Source organism: Danio rerio, chromosome 25 (assembly GCF_052040795.2).
Source record: "Danio rerio strain M-AB ecotype USA chromosome 25, GRCz13ab, whole genome shotgun sequence".
Taxonomy (NCBI): Eukaryota; Metazoa; Chordata; class Actinopteri; order Cypriniformes; family Danionidae; genus Danio; species Danio rerio.
In genome coordinates this window covers 16,736,696-16,753,909 of record NC_141045.1, presented here as the reverse complement: position 1 = coordinate 16,753,909, position 17,214 = coordinate 16,736,696, and the positions used below count along the sequence as shown (strand labels likewise).

Sequence of the window (17,214 nt, the reverse complement as noted above, 5' to 3'; positions counted from 1 at the left end):
TTATAAATATATTTCAGAATAGCTTAAAGCATAATAGTAATATATTTAAAGAATATACAAAATGTGAAAGCAGTGTGCTAAAATGCACTTTAAGTAAACTTAGTACACTTTTCAGTAATGTACTAAAAGTGCACTATTTTCGCACACTAATTTTGTACTTAATGTAATAAAAGATAGTATTAAGTATATGTTAAGACAGGCTTAATACCATCTAAGTGTACTCAACTGTGCTATTTAGAGACACTCTGAAATTGAACTAAAATGTGCTTTTAACATACTATGTATTTTAAAAATACATATTTAGTTACAACTAAAAATACACTTGAACCCTACTTTTAAACATTTAAATATATTTATGACATAATAATAATTTAAACATAATAAACATAGACATAATAATAATATAAACATAATAAACATTTATTTAAAGAATATATTTTGAATGGATACTGTGTGTACAAAGAAAACAGCATCTGTGCTTCATCAAAACACTTTAATCTTTTTGTGCAATAAACCACAAGTCCAAAAATACCTTATGGAAGGAAACAAAAACTTATCAAAAACTGAGAACACAAAAATATGAATAAGATGCAACATTACAGAACATATATGAAATGTAATGACATTTTGGGAAAATGTACTTCTACTACAATACATTACTAATGGATTTTTAATAAAGTCAATTTAATATAAACTTAAAATTACCACACTCAAAATCTATTTAAGTGTTAGTGATAATATTGCATTTACATTAAGTGTACTTAAGTAAAATTTTTGGGAAAATGACCTTCTACTACAATACATTACTAATAGATTTTTTATATATTAACTTATTTTAAACTTAGGATTAGTATGTAAACAGTGTACTAAAATCAACTAATGTTTAAAGCATTTAAAGCACACTTTTGAAAAACACACTAATGAAAATCTTTTGGATGTTTTTTCTGTAGTGTACTTTATTGTAGTACACTAAAAATTTATTTAAGTATTTCTGGTATTTGGTATACTTTTGTCAAGTGTACTAAAGTCCTACTGAAGTATAAACATACTTTTAATGAGTATATTTATAGTGTAAAACCATCAAACTTTTATTCAACACAAAAAATAACAATGTACTAAAAATGTATTTGCGGGTATTTAAGTGTATTTTAGTTGCATTTAATTATATATATTTTTTCACCTGGGTTTCCCTATTTATTTTTTGACTTGTACAATTACAATTTCTGAGGATTCCTGTCCGATAAAGGCTTTACGACCGCAGAATGCGCTAAATCCCGTCCAATGTTTTGAGGCTGTTTACACCTGCTCACTTCATTCATGTTATTCTGATATAATATTAATCCGACACACTCCAGACGACACTGGACAGGTCTAATTAGTGTATTTTTTTTACACAAAATTAATTGAAACGTAATAAATGATGACCTGGAGAAAATCTGACCTGCGCCATAGAGAAACACCAGATGCGCTTTTACAGCCAAACACACATACAAAATAAATAAATCCATATTTACTATAAGCATAAAACTTGTGTTCCGACTTTCCTTCATCTGCCAAAAAAAGTCAACTAGTCATGTTCAACTACACGATCTTTAGACTAATATGAAACATTTTGTCTTAATTAATTTCGTTAAGTATTTATTTCATTTTTCTTTCACTTTATTCGTTTTATTTTTTATTACACTAAAATGATCAAATTAAAATGTTCAATTAATATCAAATGGCAGCTTTACACTACAGAGATGCAGCATGCTACTAGTCCTGTGAAAAGAGAAGATTTTTGGGGTTAGTATGCTATAAAAAATAATTGACCATAATGGCAGTAATCTCAAAGCGTGCCTTGTTCTGAGTGAAGCACAACGCATCCTGTATTTGTTTTAATTGTTTAACACAAATCGAGAAATAAAAACGTGTCCAGCACCAAAAGCCTCCATAAATCAATACGTTTTAAATAGTTTTATATAATAAGTAAAATCCACTGATAATGATAATATTTTAGCGATAACATTTTAGCTCAAAGATGATTGTCATAATCAGTGAATTTTACTAATTTACAAGAGAGCCATAAAAAGGGAATTAAGGACATTATTATAATTATTACTGTTGTTATTGTTTTATTATACAGATGGCCAATGTCTGACTAGTGAGGTTACTTGTGCCTGCCAGTTTGTTATTTGTCCAATAAATCATAAAACATTTTTCTTTCTCTTGTGGACTGATAATTTATGGACTATTTTAGCCCAACCCTTCATATTTCTAATTCAATCTTTTATATTTAAAAAAAACATGTCCACTTATTGACTGTGATATAAACTTTAATACATGTTTGTAAATACCTTGATAAATACATTTACATGTTTGTATGCTTTATTGGTAAAATATAATGAATGTAACCTCTGGTGCTGCTCACGCAGCTGCAGTTTATACTGATATTTCTGATAGCAGTTTAATAATAATTGCTAAAGCTTTCATCACGGTATATGTCACTTTATCTGCTATGAATTTAGTATCTGACAAAAACAGCAACTGAGTGGTAGGGCGCAACAAACTTGGCCGACCAGAGCGCCAACTTGTATCACCCCGCGCACCTCACCTTACTGATGACGAATAAATAGAACGAGAAGAATTCCATGACGTCACAGCCGACAGAATTCCTCAGAGTGACAAACGATCGAGTACAGTGAACAGTGATTTAATGACTTTAGCGACTTGTTTTGCATCTCAAACAGCAAATATTATGTCAACTGTGTTTTTTACTCGAGAAAATTTGATCAAGCCTGTATTTGACAACAATAATCATCAGAGTGACACGATGGCTTCTCCTACAACTTCTACCATGATGAGAAGCCCAACAGGTGAGATGAGAGTTTACAAAAACGGTGTATTCCCACCTATTATTTAATAAAAACTATAATAATAATAATATATCGCCATATAACCTGACTTGCCGACGTAAGACGTAAATATTCAACCTCTTGTGATTGTAATTGTTTCGTGTAGTTATGATATTGTGTATTTTCTGACTTTGTGATTGAGGCCTGCTGTCTGTCATTTTATGTATTGACATTCTGGCTTTAAGTTTCTCCTTTCCACTCAACTGAAATTGTGCCTTGTTAATGTTACTGATAAAAAAACATTCTAATATTACTTTAATTTAAACTCTATGTGTAGACCTGCACAGTAATTTTCCTAGTTTTTGATGATGTGGAAGAATATTTGAGCAAACTGAGTGAGAATGTTATATTTAAGTCTTTCATTTGTTTAAGCAGGGATAAATTAATTCAATTGAGGTAAAGTTGGTTTTATATTCACACATTCTGACTTTCTGCTTAAAATATAACAGAAATATTGTTTCAAATCGTAAATGGGGAAATCATCATAACACCCAATGACTATCATAGTACAACATTGTTTACAGTCAATTAAATAGTGCTTATGCGGATTTGAAGTCTTACTAACATGCTATTTCAGACCCAATATTCAAATTGGCATGGTAGCAACATAGAGACCGGTAAATGAACAAATGTGCTAATATATTGTTAAATAGCTCAAACTATAACTATAATAAAATATTCTATAACTCAGAATATTGACTCAAAAATGAGTCTTACTGACTAACTCACTATTTATCAGGTTGTATTTGTCATTTTACATCATAGACATGATTTGCTATTTCACATAATTAAACATTTTCTATTATAATTGTACATTTATTCTTGATGTTTGTTTTGTGTGATTGTCTTTTATATGTCTAATTTTCAGCAGTTTGTCTATGGTAAACCTGTGGTTAAAGAGTTTTCTAATACTTCCCTGTTCATTTCCTTTACTTTAGAAAACCCAGAGAAAGGGAGGAAAGGGAAAAGAGTCTCTGCTTTCTTTAAGAGAGTATGGAAGGCTGCAAAGCGCCCTTTCCTTAGCTGTGACCGGAGCAGAGTGGTTCCCTTTGAACCACAGTCGGATGTCAATGATTTCGAGCATCTGCCTGTTCCAGGTCCCTCCAGGACCGTCACGGCACATGCAGACCCTGAGCCGGTGTGGCTGCCAGGCCAGGTCTGTGAAGAACCTCAGCCGTTGAGTGTTCCGGGCCCCTACAGAATCAAGCAAACAGCAGAAGTGCCAAATGCAGATCGGGCCCGTCCTGAGTCCTCAACGGCCCTCACAGGTCATGTTGACACTGAGCAGATGCATCCGCCAGTCCAGGACTGCGACAGTCTTGAGTCGTTGGCTGTTCCAGGAACATCCAGGATCAAGTCAACGACCATCGCAGATCATGTTGACCCTGAGCAGATGCGTCCGCCAGTCCAGGTCTGTGAAGAACCTCAGCCGTTGAGTGTTCCGGGCCCCTCCAGGATCAAGCAATCAGCAGATTCGGCCCAACCTGAGTCCTCAACGGCCCTCACAGGTCATGTTGACACTGAGCTGGTGTGTCTGCCAGGCACCATCAGTGTCCATGGCCCCTCCAATACTAAGAAAATGACGGATGCAGATTCGGACTGTCCTGAGTTGCCTCTGTCTGTTCAAGACCCCTCTAAAATTGATGGGACTGAAGGTGAGTCATCCTGAATTTGGTTCATTTTATTTCTGCCATCTGTTATTTTTACTCTTTGTTGTTTTTAGTTTATAAATCGGACAGTGTCATTTGTTGTACTGTTGGTGTGTATTAATTATTACTGTGCTAAACATATATGAGTACACCCCCACAAATCTCTCATTTAAATTCATATTTTCTATAGGATGCTTTACAATATTATATTTGTGCATGTACATTAGATTAGTCAGTACTGAAGCCAAATCTGGAGCTTATCTAACAAAATCACTTACAATAATGGTTCAAAAATTAGTAGTCCAAATTTATATATTAGGGGAAAATATTAAAGTTAATTTTCAAAAGTAGCAAAAATCAAAGAGAAGCAAAAATATAGATAATTTTGTTGAAATGTTTTAGTTTGTAATTTGTTTTTTTTTTGTTTTGCACAGATTTAATTGTATTATCTTTCCATTTCTAAAAAAGTTCTGTGACTAAAATATTATTTTAATAAATAAATCTGTTTAATAAATTTGTTTTGTTCAAATGCACTGATGTATATATTACCCATATTCACTGAGAAATGGATAAAAGTATTAATCTTTAAAATGGGGGGTACAGCATATATGAATATTCTGAGCACTGTAGCTGCAGCTCTGTTCATGGAGATGTTTCTGTTTGTTGTCTTCATTTTAGAAAAACCCAGGAAAGGAAGGAAATGGAAAAGAGTCTCTGCTTTCTTTAAGAGAGTATGGAAGGCTGCAAAGCGTCCTTTCCTGTGCTGCGACACAGATGAAGTCCAGCATTTTACGCCACAGCCTGAGCCAGAGCCCGAGCCCGAGCCCGAGCTTGAGTCAGACCCAGATCTTGACTCAGTATGTCTGCCAGGCCTGGGTGGTAAGTCATCATTCTGTAATTCATAATTAATATAAATTAGTAATCAGTTTACTCCTGCAATTCTGATAGAAGTTGCTGCTTTTAGATCATTGCATTAGATCCAGATTTAAAGGACAGGAGTCATTTATTTGATCCGATTCATACCAGACAATCCCAGTAATTCTCTCTGCTTTTTTCTGTTTTTCAGAATTTGAGATGTCTCAGTATGAAGTCGAATACCAAATTGGAGAAGGATTTTTTGGCGAGGTGTATGTGGCATCTCACAAACGCAGTAACAGAGTAAAGGTAGAGAATTTTTTTAATTTAGTCAACATTTTCCTGATTATTAAATATATATAATTTGTTGGCTTTAATTTAATTTGTTGTTGTTGTTTTTCTGCAGGTTGCCCTGAAGGTTTTGGTGATGAGTCAAGAGGACCGTTATCTGGATGTTGTAAGTTGAATAATTCACACAACAATGAAAATGTGCTGAGCATTTACTCATCCTTCACTTGTCCCGTACCAGTCTGGACCACTTTAAACTGAACTCAAAAGCAGATATGTTGAACACAGGTAGCCACTGACTTCTATTGTAGAAAAAAAATACTTTTGAAGTCAATGCTTACTGGTTTTCAACATTCTTCAAAATATCTTCTTTTGTGTTCAGCAGAGTTCAGCAAGTTTTGAACACATGAATGTCTGACTGTGGAATTAATTAAAATTCATTTAACACTAATGGAGAAATCTGTTTTCTTTCTAGGATGGTCATTCCACACCTGTGCTTGCGGAAGTGGCAATGATGCTTAGGTTGATGAATGCACCGCGATGTCCAAACATCATCAGATTACACGACTGGATTGAGATTGGGAACAACTTTGTTCTCATTCTGGAGTATGCAGAGTCATGCCAGACCTTGCATGAGTACATCAAAGATACAGGGGAAGTTGAAGAAAATCAAGCACGCCGGTTAATACGTCAGTTGATCCGAGCTGTAATGTTCTGCACTGAGCGTGGAGTTTTCCATGGTGATATACACACGGCGAACATCCTGGTGACTCTACCCCGACTAGAGCTCAAACTGATAGACTTCGGGTGTGCTCAGCCAATTACCCAAGAGCCTTTCAACAAAAGTGACTATCGAGGTGAGTTGGCATTTTGTGTTAGTTTCTTTGGTCACAGTATTGTCTTATGAAATGACTGAATTCTGGAAATGTCTCTCTTACAGGAGCTGGACAAAGCATGCCACCTGAGGCTTTGATGTGTCGTGTATTCCATGCTAACCCGGCATACGTCTGGACAATAGGCATCATGCTGTATGAAATAATGCATGGACGACTGGCCTTTAATAACACACATTCAATAGTGTTTGGCTCCATTCATATAAACACCAGATTATCTACAGGTAAGCAGACACCTCTGAACAATCTCAGCCTCAGTGACAGAATAAAACATGTCAGTCATAAGTAAACTGGATTAAATATAATGCTTACAGGACCTGTAGATATTAGTCACTTAATTGTGGATGTTTTGTAACATTTGATGTTGTAAGATTTAAAGACGTTCATGAATCTTGAGTATGCAGACATATTTCACACTCTCTGTGACACTTTTCAGCATGCGTGGACCTGATTTCCCAGTGTTTGATCCGTAATCCAGCTAAACGGCTACAGTTACACCAGGTAGAAGAGCACTGCTGGTTCAATCCAACGACCCCAAATCCTGTGAAGCAGTTATACAAGAGGAGGTAGAGGAACACAGCGAGTTTTATTTGACAGCCCTTCATATTACTGCTTAAATAACTTTGTGTTGTTTCTGATTGTTTTTCTCCATTTTAGAGAAAACTAAAGAAGCAAAGAGGAGGAGGAGAGCACCATTTCCAGACATTTCACAAGACTGTTAAAGTTATTAATTACTCCCTCATGTCATTCCAAATCCCTAAGACCTTACTTCTCTTCAGAGTCAATTCATGACGTGTGTTAATGAGAGCTCTGTCCTGCACTGTATGTGTGTCGCACTGCTGACGTTTACCTCAGATGTGCCCACGCTTTGTTTAAATAAGAGGAAGTCGCGCAGGCCTCTGGGTTAAACATCAGCAGTGCGACACACATACAGTGCAGTACAGAACTTCTGTAGTCATTATTTCTGTTTTACTATTTCAGAAAACAAGTGAAAATATTTGAGATGAAAACTCTCTGATCCTCCATAAACCACAAAGATGAAGAAATGTTGAAATCACAGAAAACTTCATCAAACCATGAGAGCCCTGTCCTGCGCTGTATGTGTGTCGCACTGCTGACGTTTACCTCGGATGTGCCCACGCTTTGTTTAAAAGAGAGGAAGTCGCGCAGGCCTCTGGGTTAAACGTCAGCAGTGCGACACACATACAGTGCACTGTGCTCTTATGAACGTGTGGTTTGAGGGTCAGAGAGCTCTCAGATTTCATCTAAAATGTTCTCATTTGTGTTCTCAATATGAAGTAAACATGAATTTGAACTAATGACATGAGGCGAGTAATTAATGACAATAATGGTAATTAATGGTGCCTAGACTGCAGCTCTGCACAAGACGTTTGGCCAGAGGAGAAATGGTCGTGCCCAACTGAGCCTGGTTTCTCTCGAGGTTTTTTCCTTCACTTTAGTCAATTGGTGAAGTTTTGTTCCTCGCCACTGTCGCCGCTGGCTTGCTTGGTTTGGGACTTGTGGAGCTGCACATCGATGGATTTCCTCTTCAGTGTTTGGACTTTCAGCAGTGACAATTAAACCACACTGAACTGAACTGAACTGAACTGAACTTCAACTGTGAAATCTGGACTGACACAGTTTCAATTTACTTCTATGTTAAGCTGCTTTGACAGTCCACATTGTAAAAGCGCTATAGAAATGAAGATGAATTGAACTGAATTAATGCTAAAACTCCATTAGGAAGTCCAGTGCTGTCACAGTTTTCTCCTCTAAAGTGTCATCAAAGATCTGCTCAACTATTTTCTACCTCAAAAATGAATCTGGTGTTCTGTCATAAGAGAGAGAGATTGTTTTATAATTAAGTGTTCATAATTGTTTTGTAATAAATTGCTTTTATTTATTGTTAATAATTCTAATAAAGTCCTGTGAATCAAACTGAAGCTCTGATCATCATTTCTGTGACTTTTCTAAATGACTCCTTACTCAATTAAAGCGAGAGTTCTCCCTAAACTATTTACTCAAGCGCTTCCAAACCTTTGAGTTTCTTTCTTCTGTTGAACACTAAAGAAGATACTTTAAAGAAATCTGAAAATCTGTAACCACTGGCGTCTATAGTAGGAAAACAAATACAATGGAAGTCAATAGTTACAGGTTTCCAGCATTTTTCAAAAACCCTCTTTTGTGTAAATCAGAAGAAACTCATCGTAAGGGCAGAGTAAAAGATGACAGAAGATTCATTATTGGGTGAAGAAATCTCTTTACCAAATCAGTAGTGCCATACAGTATACTGTTTACTATGATTTAACACACATTTGTGGAACCTGTTTAGCCAAATGGAACCACAGAGAAGGTTTTACTGTTACACAATATGTTGTTTTATATTACAATATCATATACTGATACAACAAATATTTCCCCCCTGGTATAGTCAAGACTGCAGACTAACTTTTGAGACTCTAAATTGTTCAAATTTTGACAATCTCAGTTTAAAGCAACAGTTTAGACTCGAGTAACTGGACTGGGTTTGACAGCTTTCATGTATACGCCTCAGAGAAAAGTTTCTGTATACCTAAGGTCTACTTTTTAGATGCCAAGCAGATACACGGCATAGGTCAAAGATTGTTTTCATAGGTCAGACATTGGGAACACAAGCAGCTCTGGGTTCAGGCCTGTAAGAACAGTCTCATAATGACCTCAATGTGGTTCCCCCCACAGTCCAAACACATGCGCTATAGGTGAATTGAATAAACTAAATTGGCCATAGTGTATTTGTGTGAATGCAAGAGTGTGTGGGGGTTTCCCAGTGTTGGGTTGCGGCTGGAAGGGCATCTGCTGCGTAAAACATATGCTGGATAAATTAGCGGTTCATTCCCCTGATTAATAAATGGACTAAGCTGAAAAGAAAATGAATGAATGAATGAATGAATATGCTGTTCTAAACAGAAAGAAATTACCCTATTTAACAGCAAAAACTAAAAAAATGCAATAAAATGAGGTGTTAGTAAAATATTTAGGAATGAGCATTATATAATATTAAATATATATAAACAGCTCTTCATTAATGAATTACACTACATAATGTACTACAGGGATGGGCAGTATTTATGATACATGTATTTAAATACAGTACAGCACTTTGTAAATTGTATTATATGAGGTTTATGAAAATGGGTTAATATTTTGTATCAAAATACTTTAGTGTCTTGTATTTCTGTATTTTAAAATACTGTAAAATACTTTGTAAGAAGTCTACATGATGACATCATTAAAATGGGGCTTCAGATTGGAGCTTTCTCAGGTATTTTCCTGAGCTTGATATCTGAATAGAGAATTGATTAAGAAGGTGGTCTATGATAAAATTAAAATGTTTAATTAATATCAAATGGCAGCTTTACATTACAGAGATGCAGCATGCTACTAGTCCTGTGAAAAGAGAAGATTTTTGGGGTTAGTATGCTATAAAAAGTAATTGACCATAATGGCTGTAATCTCAAAGCGTGCCTTGTTCTGAGTGAAGCACAAAGCATCCTGTATTTGTTTTACTAGTTTAACATAAAACGAGAAATAAAAACGTGTCCAGCACCAAAAGCCTCCATAAATCAATACGTTTTAAATAGTTTTATATAATAAGTAAAATCCACTGATAATGATAATATTTTAGCGATAACATTTTAGCTCAAAGATGATTGTCATTATCAGTGAATTTTACTAATTTACAAGAGAGGCATAAAAAGGGAATTAAGGACATTATTATAATTATTACTGTTGTTATTGTTTTATTATACAGATGGCCAATGTCTGACTAGTGAGGTTATTGTGCCTGCCAGTTTGTTATTTGTCCAATAAATCATAAAACATTTTTCTTTCTCTTGTGGACTGATAATTTATGGACTATTTTAGCACAACCCTTCATATTTCTAATTCAATCTTTTATATTTGAAACACTAATGTCCACTTATTATTGACTGTGATATAAACTTTAATACACGTTTGTAAATACCTTGATAAATACATTTAATACATGTTTGTATGCTTTATTGGTAAAAGATAATGAATGTAACCTCTGGTGCTCCTCACGCAGCTGCAGTTTATACTGATATTTCTGATAGCAGGTTAATAATAATTGCTAAAGCTTTAATCACGGTATATGTCACTTTATCTGCTATGAATTTATTATCTGACAAAAACAGCAACTGAGTGGTAGAGCGCAACAAACTTGGCCGACCAGAGCGCCAACTTGTATCACCCCGCGCACCTCACCTTACTGATGACGAATAAATAGAACGAGAAGAATTCCATTACGTCACAGCCGACAGAATTCCTCAGAGTGACAAACGATCGAGTACAGTGAACAGTGATTTAATGACTTTAGCGACTTGTTTTGCATCTCAAACAGCAAATATTATGTCAACTGTGTTTTTTACTCGAGAAAATTTGATCACGCCTGTATTTGACAGCAATAATCATCAGAGTGACACGATGGCTTCTCCTACAACTTCTACCATGAAGAGAAGCCCAACAGGTGAGATGAGAGTTTACAAAAACGGTGTATTCCCACCTATTATTTAATAAAAACTATAATAATAATAATAATAATAATATATCGCCATATAACCTGCTTGCCGACGTAAGACGTAAATATTCAACCTCTTGTGATTGTAATTGTTTCGTGTAGTTATGATATTGTGTATTTTCTGACTTTGTGATTGAGGCCTGCTGTCTGTCATTTTATGTATTGACATTCTGGCTTTAAGTTTCTCCTTTCCACTCAACTGAAATTGTGCCTTGTTAATGTTACTGATAAAAAAACATTCTAATATTACTTTAATTTAAACTCTATGTGTAGACCTGCACAGTAATTTTCCTAGTTTTTGATGATGTGGAAAAATATATGAGCAAACTGAGTGAGAGTGTTATATTTAAGTCTTTCATTTGTTTAAGCAGGGATAAATTAATACAATTGAGGTAAAGTTGGTTTTATATTCACACATTCTGACTTTCTGCTTAAAATATAACAGAAATATTGTTTCAAATCGTAAATGGGGAAATCATCATAACACCCAATGACTATCATAGTACAACATTGTTTACAGTCAATTAAATAGTGCTTATGCGGATTTGAAGTCTTACTAACATGCTATTTCAGACCCAATATTCAAATTAGCATGGTAGCAACATAGAGACGGGTAAATTAACAAATGTGCTAATATATTGTTAAATAGCTCAAACTATAATAAAATATTCTATAACTCAGAATATTGACTCAAAAATGAGTCTTACTATTTATCAGGTTGTATTTGTCATTTTACATCATAGACATGATTTGCTATTTCACATAATTAAACATTTTCTATTATAATTGTACATTTATTCTTGATGTTTGTTTTGTGTGATTGTCTTTTATATGTCTAATTTTCAGCAGTTTGTCTATGGTAAACCTGTGGTTAAAGAATTTTCTAATACTTCCCTGTTCATTTCCTTTACTTTAGAAAACCCAGAGAAAAGGAGGAAAGGGAAAAGAGTCTCTGCTTTCTTTAAGAGAGCATGGAAGGCTGCAAAGCGCCCTTTCCTTAGCTGTGACCGGAGCAGAGTGGTTCCCTTTGAACCACAGTCGGATGTCAATGATTTCGAGCATCTGCCTGTTCCAGGTCCCTCCAGGACCGTCACGGCACATGCAGACCCTGAGCCGGTGTTGCTGCCAGGCCAGGTCTGTGAAGAACCTCAGCCGTTGAGTGTTCCGGGCCCCTACAGAATCAAGCAAACAGCAGAAGTGCCAAATGCAGATCGGGCCCGTCCTGAGTCCTCAACGGCCCTCACAGGTCATGTTGACACTGAGCAGATGCATCCGCCAGTCCAGGACTGCGACAGTCTTGAGTCGTTGGCTGTTCCAGGAACATCCAGGATCAAGTCAACGACCATCGCAGATCATGTTGACCCTGAGCAGATGCGTCCGCCAGTCCAGGTCTGTGAAGAACCTCAGCCGTTGAGTGTTCCGGGCCCCTCCAGGATCAAGCAATCAGCAGATTCGGCCCAACCTGAGTCCTCAACGGCCCTCACAGGTCATGTTGACACTGAGCTGGTGTGTCTACCAGGCCAGGTCTGTGAAGATCCTCAGCCAATCAGTGTCCATGGCCCCTCCAATACTAAGAAAATGACGGATGCAGATTCGGACTGTCCTGAGTCGCCTCTGTCTGTTCAAGACCCCTCTAAAATTGATGGGACTGAAGGTGAGTCATCCTGAATTTGGTTCATTTTATTTCTGCCATCTGTTATTTTTACTCTTTGTTGTTTTTAGTTTATAAATCAGACAGTGTCATTTGTTGTACTGTTGGTGTGTATTAATTATTACTGTGCTAAACATATATGAGTACACCCCCACAAATCTCTAATTTAAATTCATATTTTCTATAGGATGCTTTACAATATTATATTTGTGCATGTACATTAGATTAGTCAGTACTGAAGCCAAATCTGGAGCTTATCTAACAAAATCACTTACAATAATGGTTCAAAAATTAGTAGTCCAAATTTATATATTAGGGGAAAATATTAAAGTTAATTTTCAAAAGTAGCAAAAATCAAAGAGAAGCAAAAATATAGATAATTTTGTTGAAATGTTTTAGTTTGTAATTTGTTTTTTTTTTGTTTTGCACAGATTTAATTGTATTATCTTTCCATTTCTAAAAAAATTCTGTGACTAAAATATTATTTTAATAAATAAATCTGTTTAATAAATTTGTTTTGTTCAAATGCACTGATGTATATATTACCCATATTCACTGAGAAATGGATAAAAGTATTAATCTTTAAAATGGGGGGTACAGCATATATGAATATTCTGAGCACTGTAGCTGCAGCTCTGTTCATGGAGATGTTTCTGTTTGTTGTCTTCATTTTAGAAAAACCCAGGAAAGGAAGGAAATGGAAAAGAGTCTCTGCTTTCTTTAAGAGAGTATGGAAGGCTGCAAAGCGTCCTTTCCTGTGCTGCGACACAGATGAAGTCCAGCATTTTACGCCACAGCCTGAGCCAGAGCCCGAGCCCGAGCCCGAGCTTGAGTCAGACCCAGATCTTGACTCAGTATGTCTGCCAGGCCTGGGTGGTAAGTCATCATTCTGTAATTCATAATTAATATAAATTAGTAATCAGTTTACTCCTGCAATTCTGATAGAAGTTGCTTCTTTTAGATCATTGCATTAGATCCAGATTTAAAGGACAGGAGTCATTTATTTGATCCGATTCATACCAGACAATCCCAGTAATTCTCTCTGCTTTTTTCTGTTTTTCAGAATTTGAGATGTCTCAGTATGAAGTCGAATACCAAATTGGAGAAGGATTTTTTAGCGAGGTGTATGTGGCATCTCACAAACGCAGTAACAGAGTAAAGGTAGAGAATTTTTTTAATTCAGTCAACATTTTCCTGATTATTAAATATATATAATTTGTTGGCTTTAATTTAATTTGTTGTTGTTGTTTTTCTGCAGGTTGCCCTGAAGATTTTGGTGATGAGTCAAGAGGACCGTTATCTGGATGTTGTAAGTTGAATAATTCACACAACAATGAAAATGTGCTGAGCATTTACTCATCCTTCACTTGTCCCGTACCTGTCTGGACCACTTTAAACTGAACTCAAAAGCAGATATGTTGAACACAGATAGCCACTGACTTCTATTGTAGAAAAAAAATACTTTTGAAGTCAATGCTTACTGGTTTTCAACATTCTTCAAAATATCTTCTTTTGTGTTCAGCAGAGTTCAGCAAGTTTTGAACACATGAATGTCTGACTGTGGAATTAATTAAAATTCATTTAACATTAATGGAGAAATCTGTTTTCTTTCTAGGATGGTCATTCCACACCTGTGCTTGCGGAAGTGGCAATGATGCTTAGGTTGATGAATGCACCGCGATGTCCAAACATCATCAGATTACACGACTGGATTGAGATTGGGAACAACTTTGTTCTCGTTCTGGAGTACGCAGAGTCATGCCAGACCTTGCATGAGTACATCAAAGATACAGGGGAAGTTGAAGAAAATCAAGCACGCCGTTTAATACGTCAGTTGATCCGAGCTGTAATGTTCTGCACTGAGCGTGGAGTTTTCCATGGTGATATACACACGGCGAACATCCTGGTGACTCTACCCCGACTAGAGCTCAAACTGATAGACTTCGGGTGTGCTCAGCCAATTACCCAAGAGCCTTTCAACAAAAGTGACTATCGAGGTGAGTTGGCATTTTGTGTTAGTTTCTTTGGTCACAGTATTGTCTTATGAAATGACTGAATTCTGGAAATGTCTCTCTTACAGGAGCTGGACAAAGCATGCCACCTGAGGCTTTGATGTGTCGTGTATTCCATGCTAACCCGGCATACGTCTGGACAATAGGCATCATGCTGTATGAAATAATGCATGGACGACTGGCCTTTAATAACACACATTCAATAGTGTTTGGCTCCATTCATATAAACACCAGATTATCTACAGGTAAGCAGACACCTCTGAACAATCTCAGCCTCAGTGACAGAATAAAACATGTCAGTCATAAGTAAACTGGATTAAATATAATGCTTACAGGACCTGTAGATATTAGTCACTTAATTGTGGATGTTTTGTAACATTTGATGTTGTAAGATTTAAAGACGTTCATGAATCTTGAGTATGCAGACATATTTCACACTCTCTGTGACACTTTTCAGCATGCGTGGACCTGATTTCCCAGTGTTTGATCCGTAATCCAGCTAAACGGCTACAGTTACACCAGGTAGAAGAGCACTGCTGGTTCAATCCAACGACCCCAAATCCAGTGAAGCAGTTATACAAGAGGAGGTAGAGGAACACAGCGAGTTTTATTTGACAGCCCTTCATATTACTGCTTAAATAACTTTGTGTTGTTTCTGATTGTTTTTCTCCATTTTAGAGAAAACTAAAGAAGCAAAGAGGAGGAGGAGAGCACCATTTCCAGACATTTCACAAGACTGTTAAAGTTATTAATTACTCCCTCATGTCATTCCAAATCCCTAAGACCTTACTTCTCTTCAGAGTCAATTCATGACGTGTGTTAATGAGAGCTCTGTCCTGCACTGTATGTGTGTCGCACTGCTGACGTTTACCTCAGATGTGCCCACGCTTTGTTTAAATAAGAGGAAGTCGCGCAGGCCTCTGGGTTAAACATCAGCAGTGCGACACACATACAGTGCAGTACAGAACTTCTGTAGTCATTATTTCTGTTTTACTATTTCAGAAAACAAGTGAAAATATTTGAGATGAAAACTCTCTGATCCTCCATAAACCACAAAGATGAAGAAATGTTGAAATCACAGAAAACTTCATCAAACCATGAGAGCCCTGTCCTGCGCTGTATGTGTGTCGCACTGCTGACGTTTACCTCGGATGTGCCCACGCTTTGTTTAAAAGAGAGGAAGTCGCGCAGGCCTCTGGGTTAAACGTCAGCAGTGCGACACACATACAGTGCACTGTGCTCTTATGAACGTGTGGTTTGAGGGTCAGAGAGCTCTCAGATTTCATCTAAAATGTTCTCATTTGTGTTCTCAATATGAAGTAAACATGAATTTGAACTAATGACATGAGGCGAGTAATTAATGACAATAATGGTAATTAATGGTGCCTAGACTGCAGCTCTGCACAAGACGTTTGGCCAGAGGAGAAATGGTCGTGCCCAACTGAGCCTGGTTTCTCTCGAGGTTTTTTCCTTCACTTTTGTCAATTGGTGAAGTTTTGTTCCTCGCCACTGTCGCCGCTGGCTTGCTTGGTTTGGGACTTGTGGAGCTGCGCATCGATGGATTTCCTCTTCAGTGTTTGGACTTTCAGCAGTGACAATTAAACCACACTGAACTGAACTGAACTGAACTTCAACTCTGAAAACTGGACTGACAATTTAAACATAAATGAATCTGGTGTTCTGTCATAAGAGAGAGAGATTGTTTTATAATTAAGTGTTCATAATTGTTTTGTAATGAATTTCTTTTATTTATTGTTAATAATTCTAATAAAGTCCTGTGAATCAAACTGAAGCTCTGATCATCATTTCTGTGACTTTTCTAAATGACTCCTTACTCAATTAAAGCGAGAGTTCTCCCTAAACTATTTACTCAAGCGCTTCCAAACCTTTGAGTTTTTTTCTTCTGTTGAACACTAAAGAAGATACTTTAAAGAAATCTGAAAATCTGTAACCACTGACGTCCATAGTAGGAAAACAAATACAATAAAAGTCAATAGTTACAGGTTTCCAGCATTTTTCAAAAACCCTCTTTTGTGTAAATCAGAAGAAACTTATCGTAAGGGCAGAGTAAAAGATGACAGAATATTCATTATTGGGTGAAGAAATCTCTTTACCAAATCAGTAGTGCCATACAGTATACTGTTTACTATGATTTAACACACATTTGTGGAACCTGTTTAGCCAAATGGAACCACAGAAAAGGTTTTACTGTTACACAATATGTTGTTTTATATTACAATATCATATATTTATACAACAAATATTTCCCCCCTGGTATAGTCAAGACTGCAGACTAACTTTTGAGACTCTAAATTGTTCAAATTTTGACAATCTCAGTTTAAAGCAACAGTTTAGACTCAAGTAACTGGACTGTGTTTGACAGCTTTCATGTATAC

The 17,214-nt window shown here is 36.3% G+C and overlaps 3 protein-coding genes across 11 annotated transcripts in view; all 3 read left to right on the top strand.

The window, feature by feature from the left end:
• The window catches only part of LOC147830838 (uncharacterized), a 688,366-nt gene that overhangs the window by 289,847 nt on the left and 381,305 nt on the right, over positions 1–17,214 (top strand). The window lies entirely within an intron of this gene.
• Positions 1,687–8,517, top strand: LOC103909832 (uncharacterized). 5 transcript variants are annotated; one of them, XM_087312017.1, is made up of 10 exons: positions 1,687–2,855; positions 3,833–4,549; positions 5,222–5,422; positions 5,610–5,707; positions 5,805–5,855; positions 6,162–6,543; positions 6,627–6,803; positions 7,016–7,145; positions 7,237–7,567; positions 7,827–8,517. In XM_087312017.1, exons 1-9 carry the CDS (start codon positions 2,696–2,698, stop codon positions 7,244–7,246), a joined length of 1,926 nt encoding a protein of 641 aa, XP_087168143.1. In that variant the 5' UTR covers positions 1,687–2,695; the 3' UTR covers positions 7,247–7,567; positions 7,827–8,517. The 5 variants fall into 5 exon arrangements, with proteins under 5 accessions (XP_087168143.1, XP_087168142.1, XP_087168144.1 ...); XM_087312016.1 differs by having other exon boundaries at positions 7,237–7,671; positions 7,773–8,517; XM_087312018.1 differs by lacking the exons at positions 5,610–5,707; positions 5,805–5,855; positions 6,162–6,543; positions 6,627–6,803; positions 7,016–7,145 and having other exon boundaries at positions 5,222–5,308; positions 7,498–7,567.
• On the top strand, positions 10,619–16,608 carry LOC137489338 (uncharacterized). Of its 5 annotated transcripts, XR_015525511.1 has the most exons (10): positions 10,809–11,104; positions 12,072–12,809; positions 13,482–13,682; positions 13,870–13,967; positions 14,065–14,115; positions 14,422–14,803; positions 14,887–15,063; positions 15,276–15,405; positions 15,497–15,931; positions 16,033–16,605. XR_015525511.1 is itself a non-coding variant. In NM_001440744.1 (9 exons), the coding sequence occupies exons 1-9, from the start codon at positions 10,945–10,947 to the stop codon at positions 15,504–15,506; spliced, it is 1,947 nt and encodes a 648-aa protein (NP_001427673.1). In that variant the 5' UTR covers positions 10,809–10,944; the 3' UTR covers positions 15,507–16,608. The 5 variants fall into 5 exon arrangements, 3 of the variants coding, with proteins under 3 accessions (XP_087166413.1, NP_001427673.1, XP_087166412.1); NM_001440744.1 differs by having other exon boundaries at positions 15,497–16,608; XR_015525512.1 differs by lacking the exons at positions 13,870–13,967; positions 14,065–14,115; positions 14,422–14,803; positions 14,887–15,063; positions 15,276–15,405 and having other exon boundaries at positions 13,482–13,568; positions 15,758–15,931.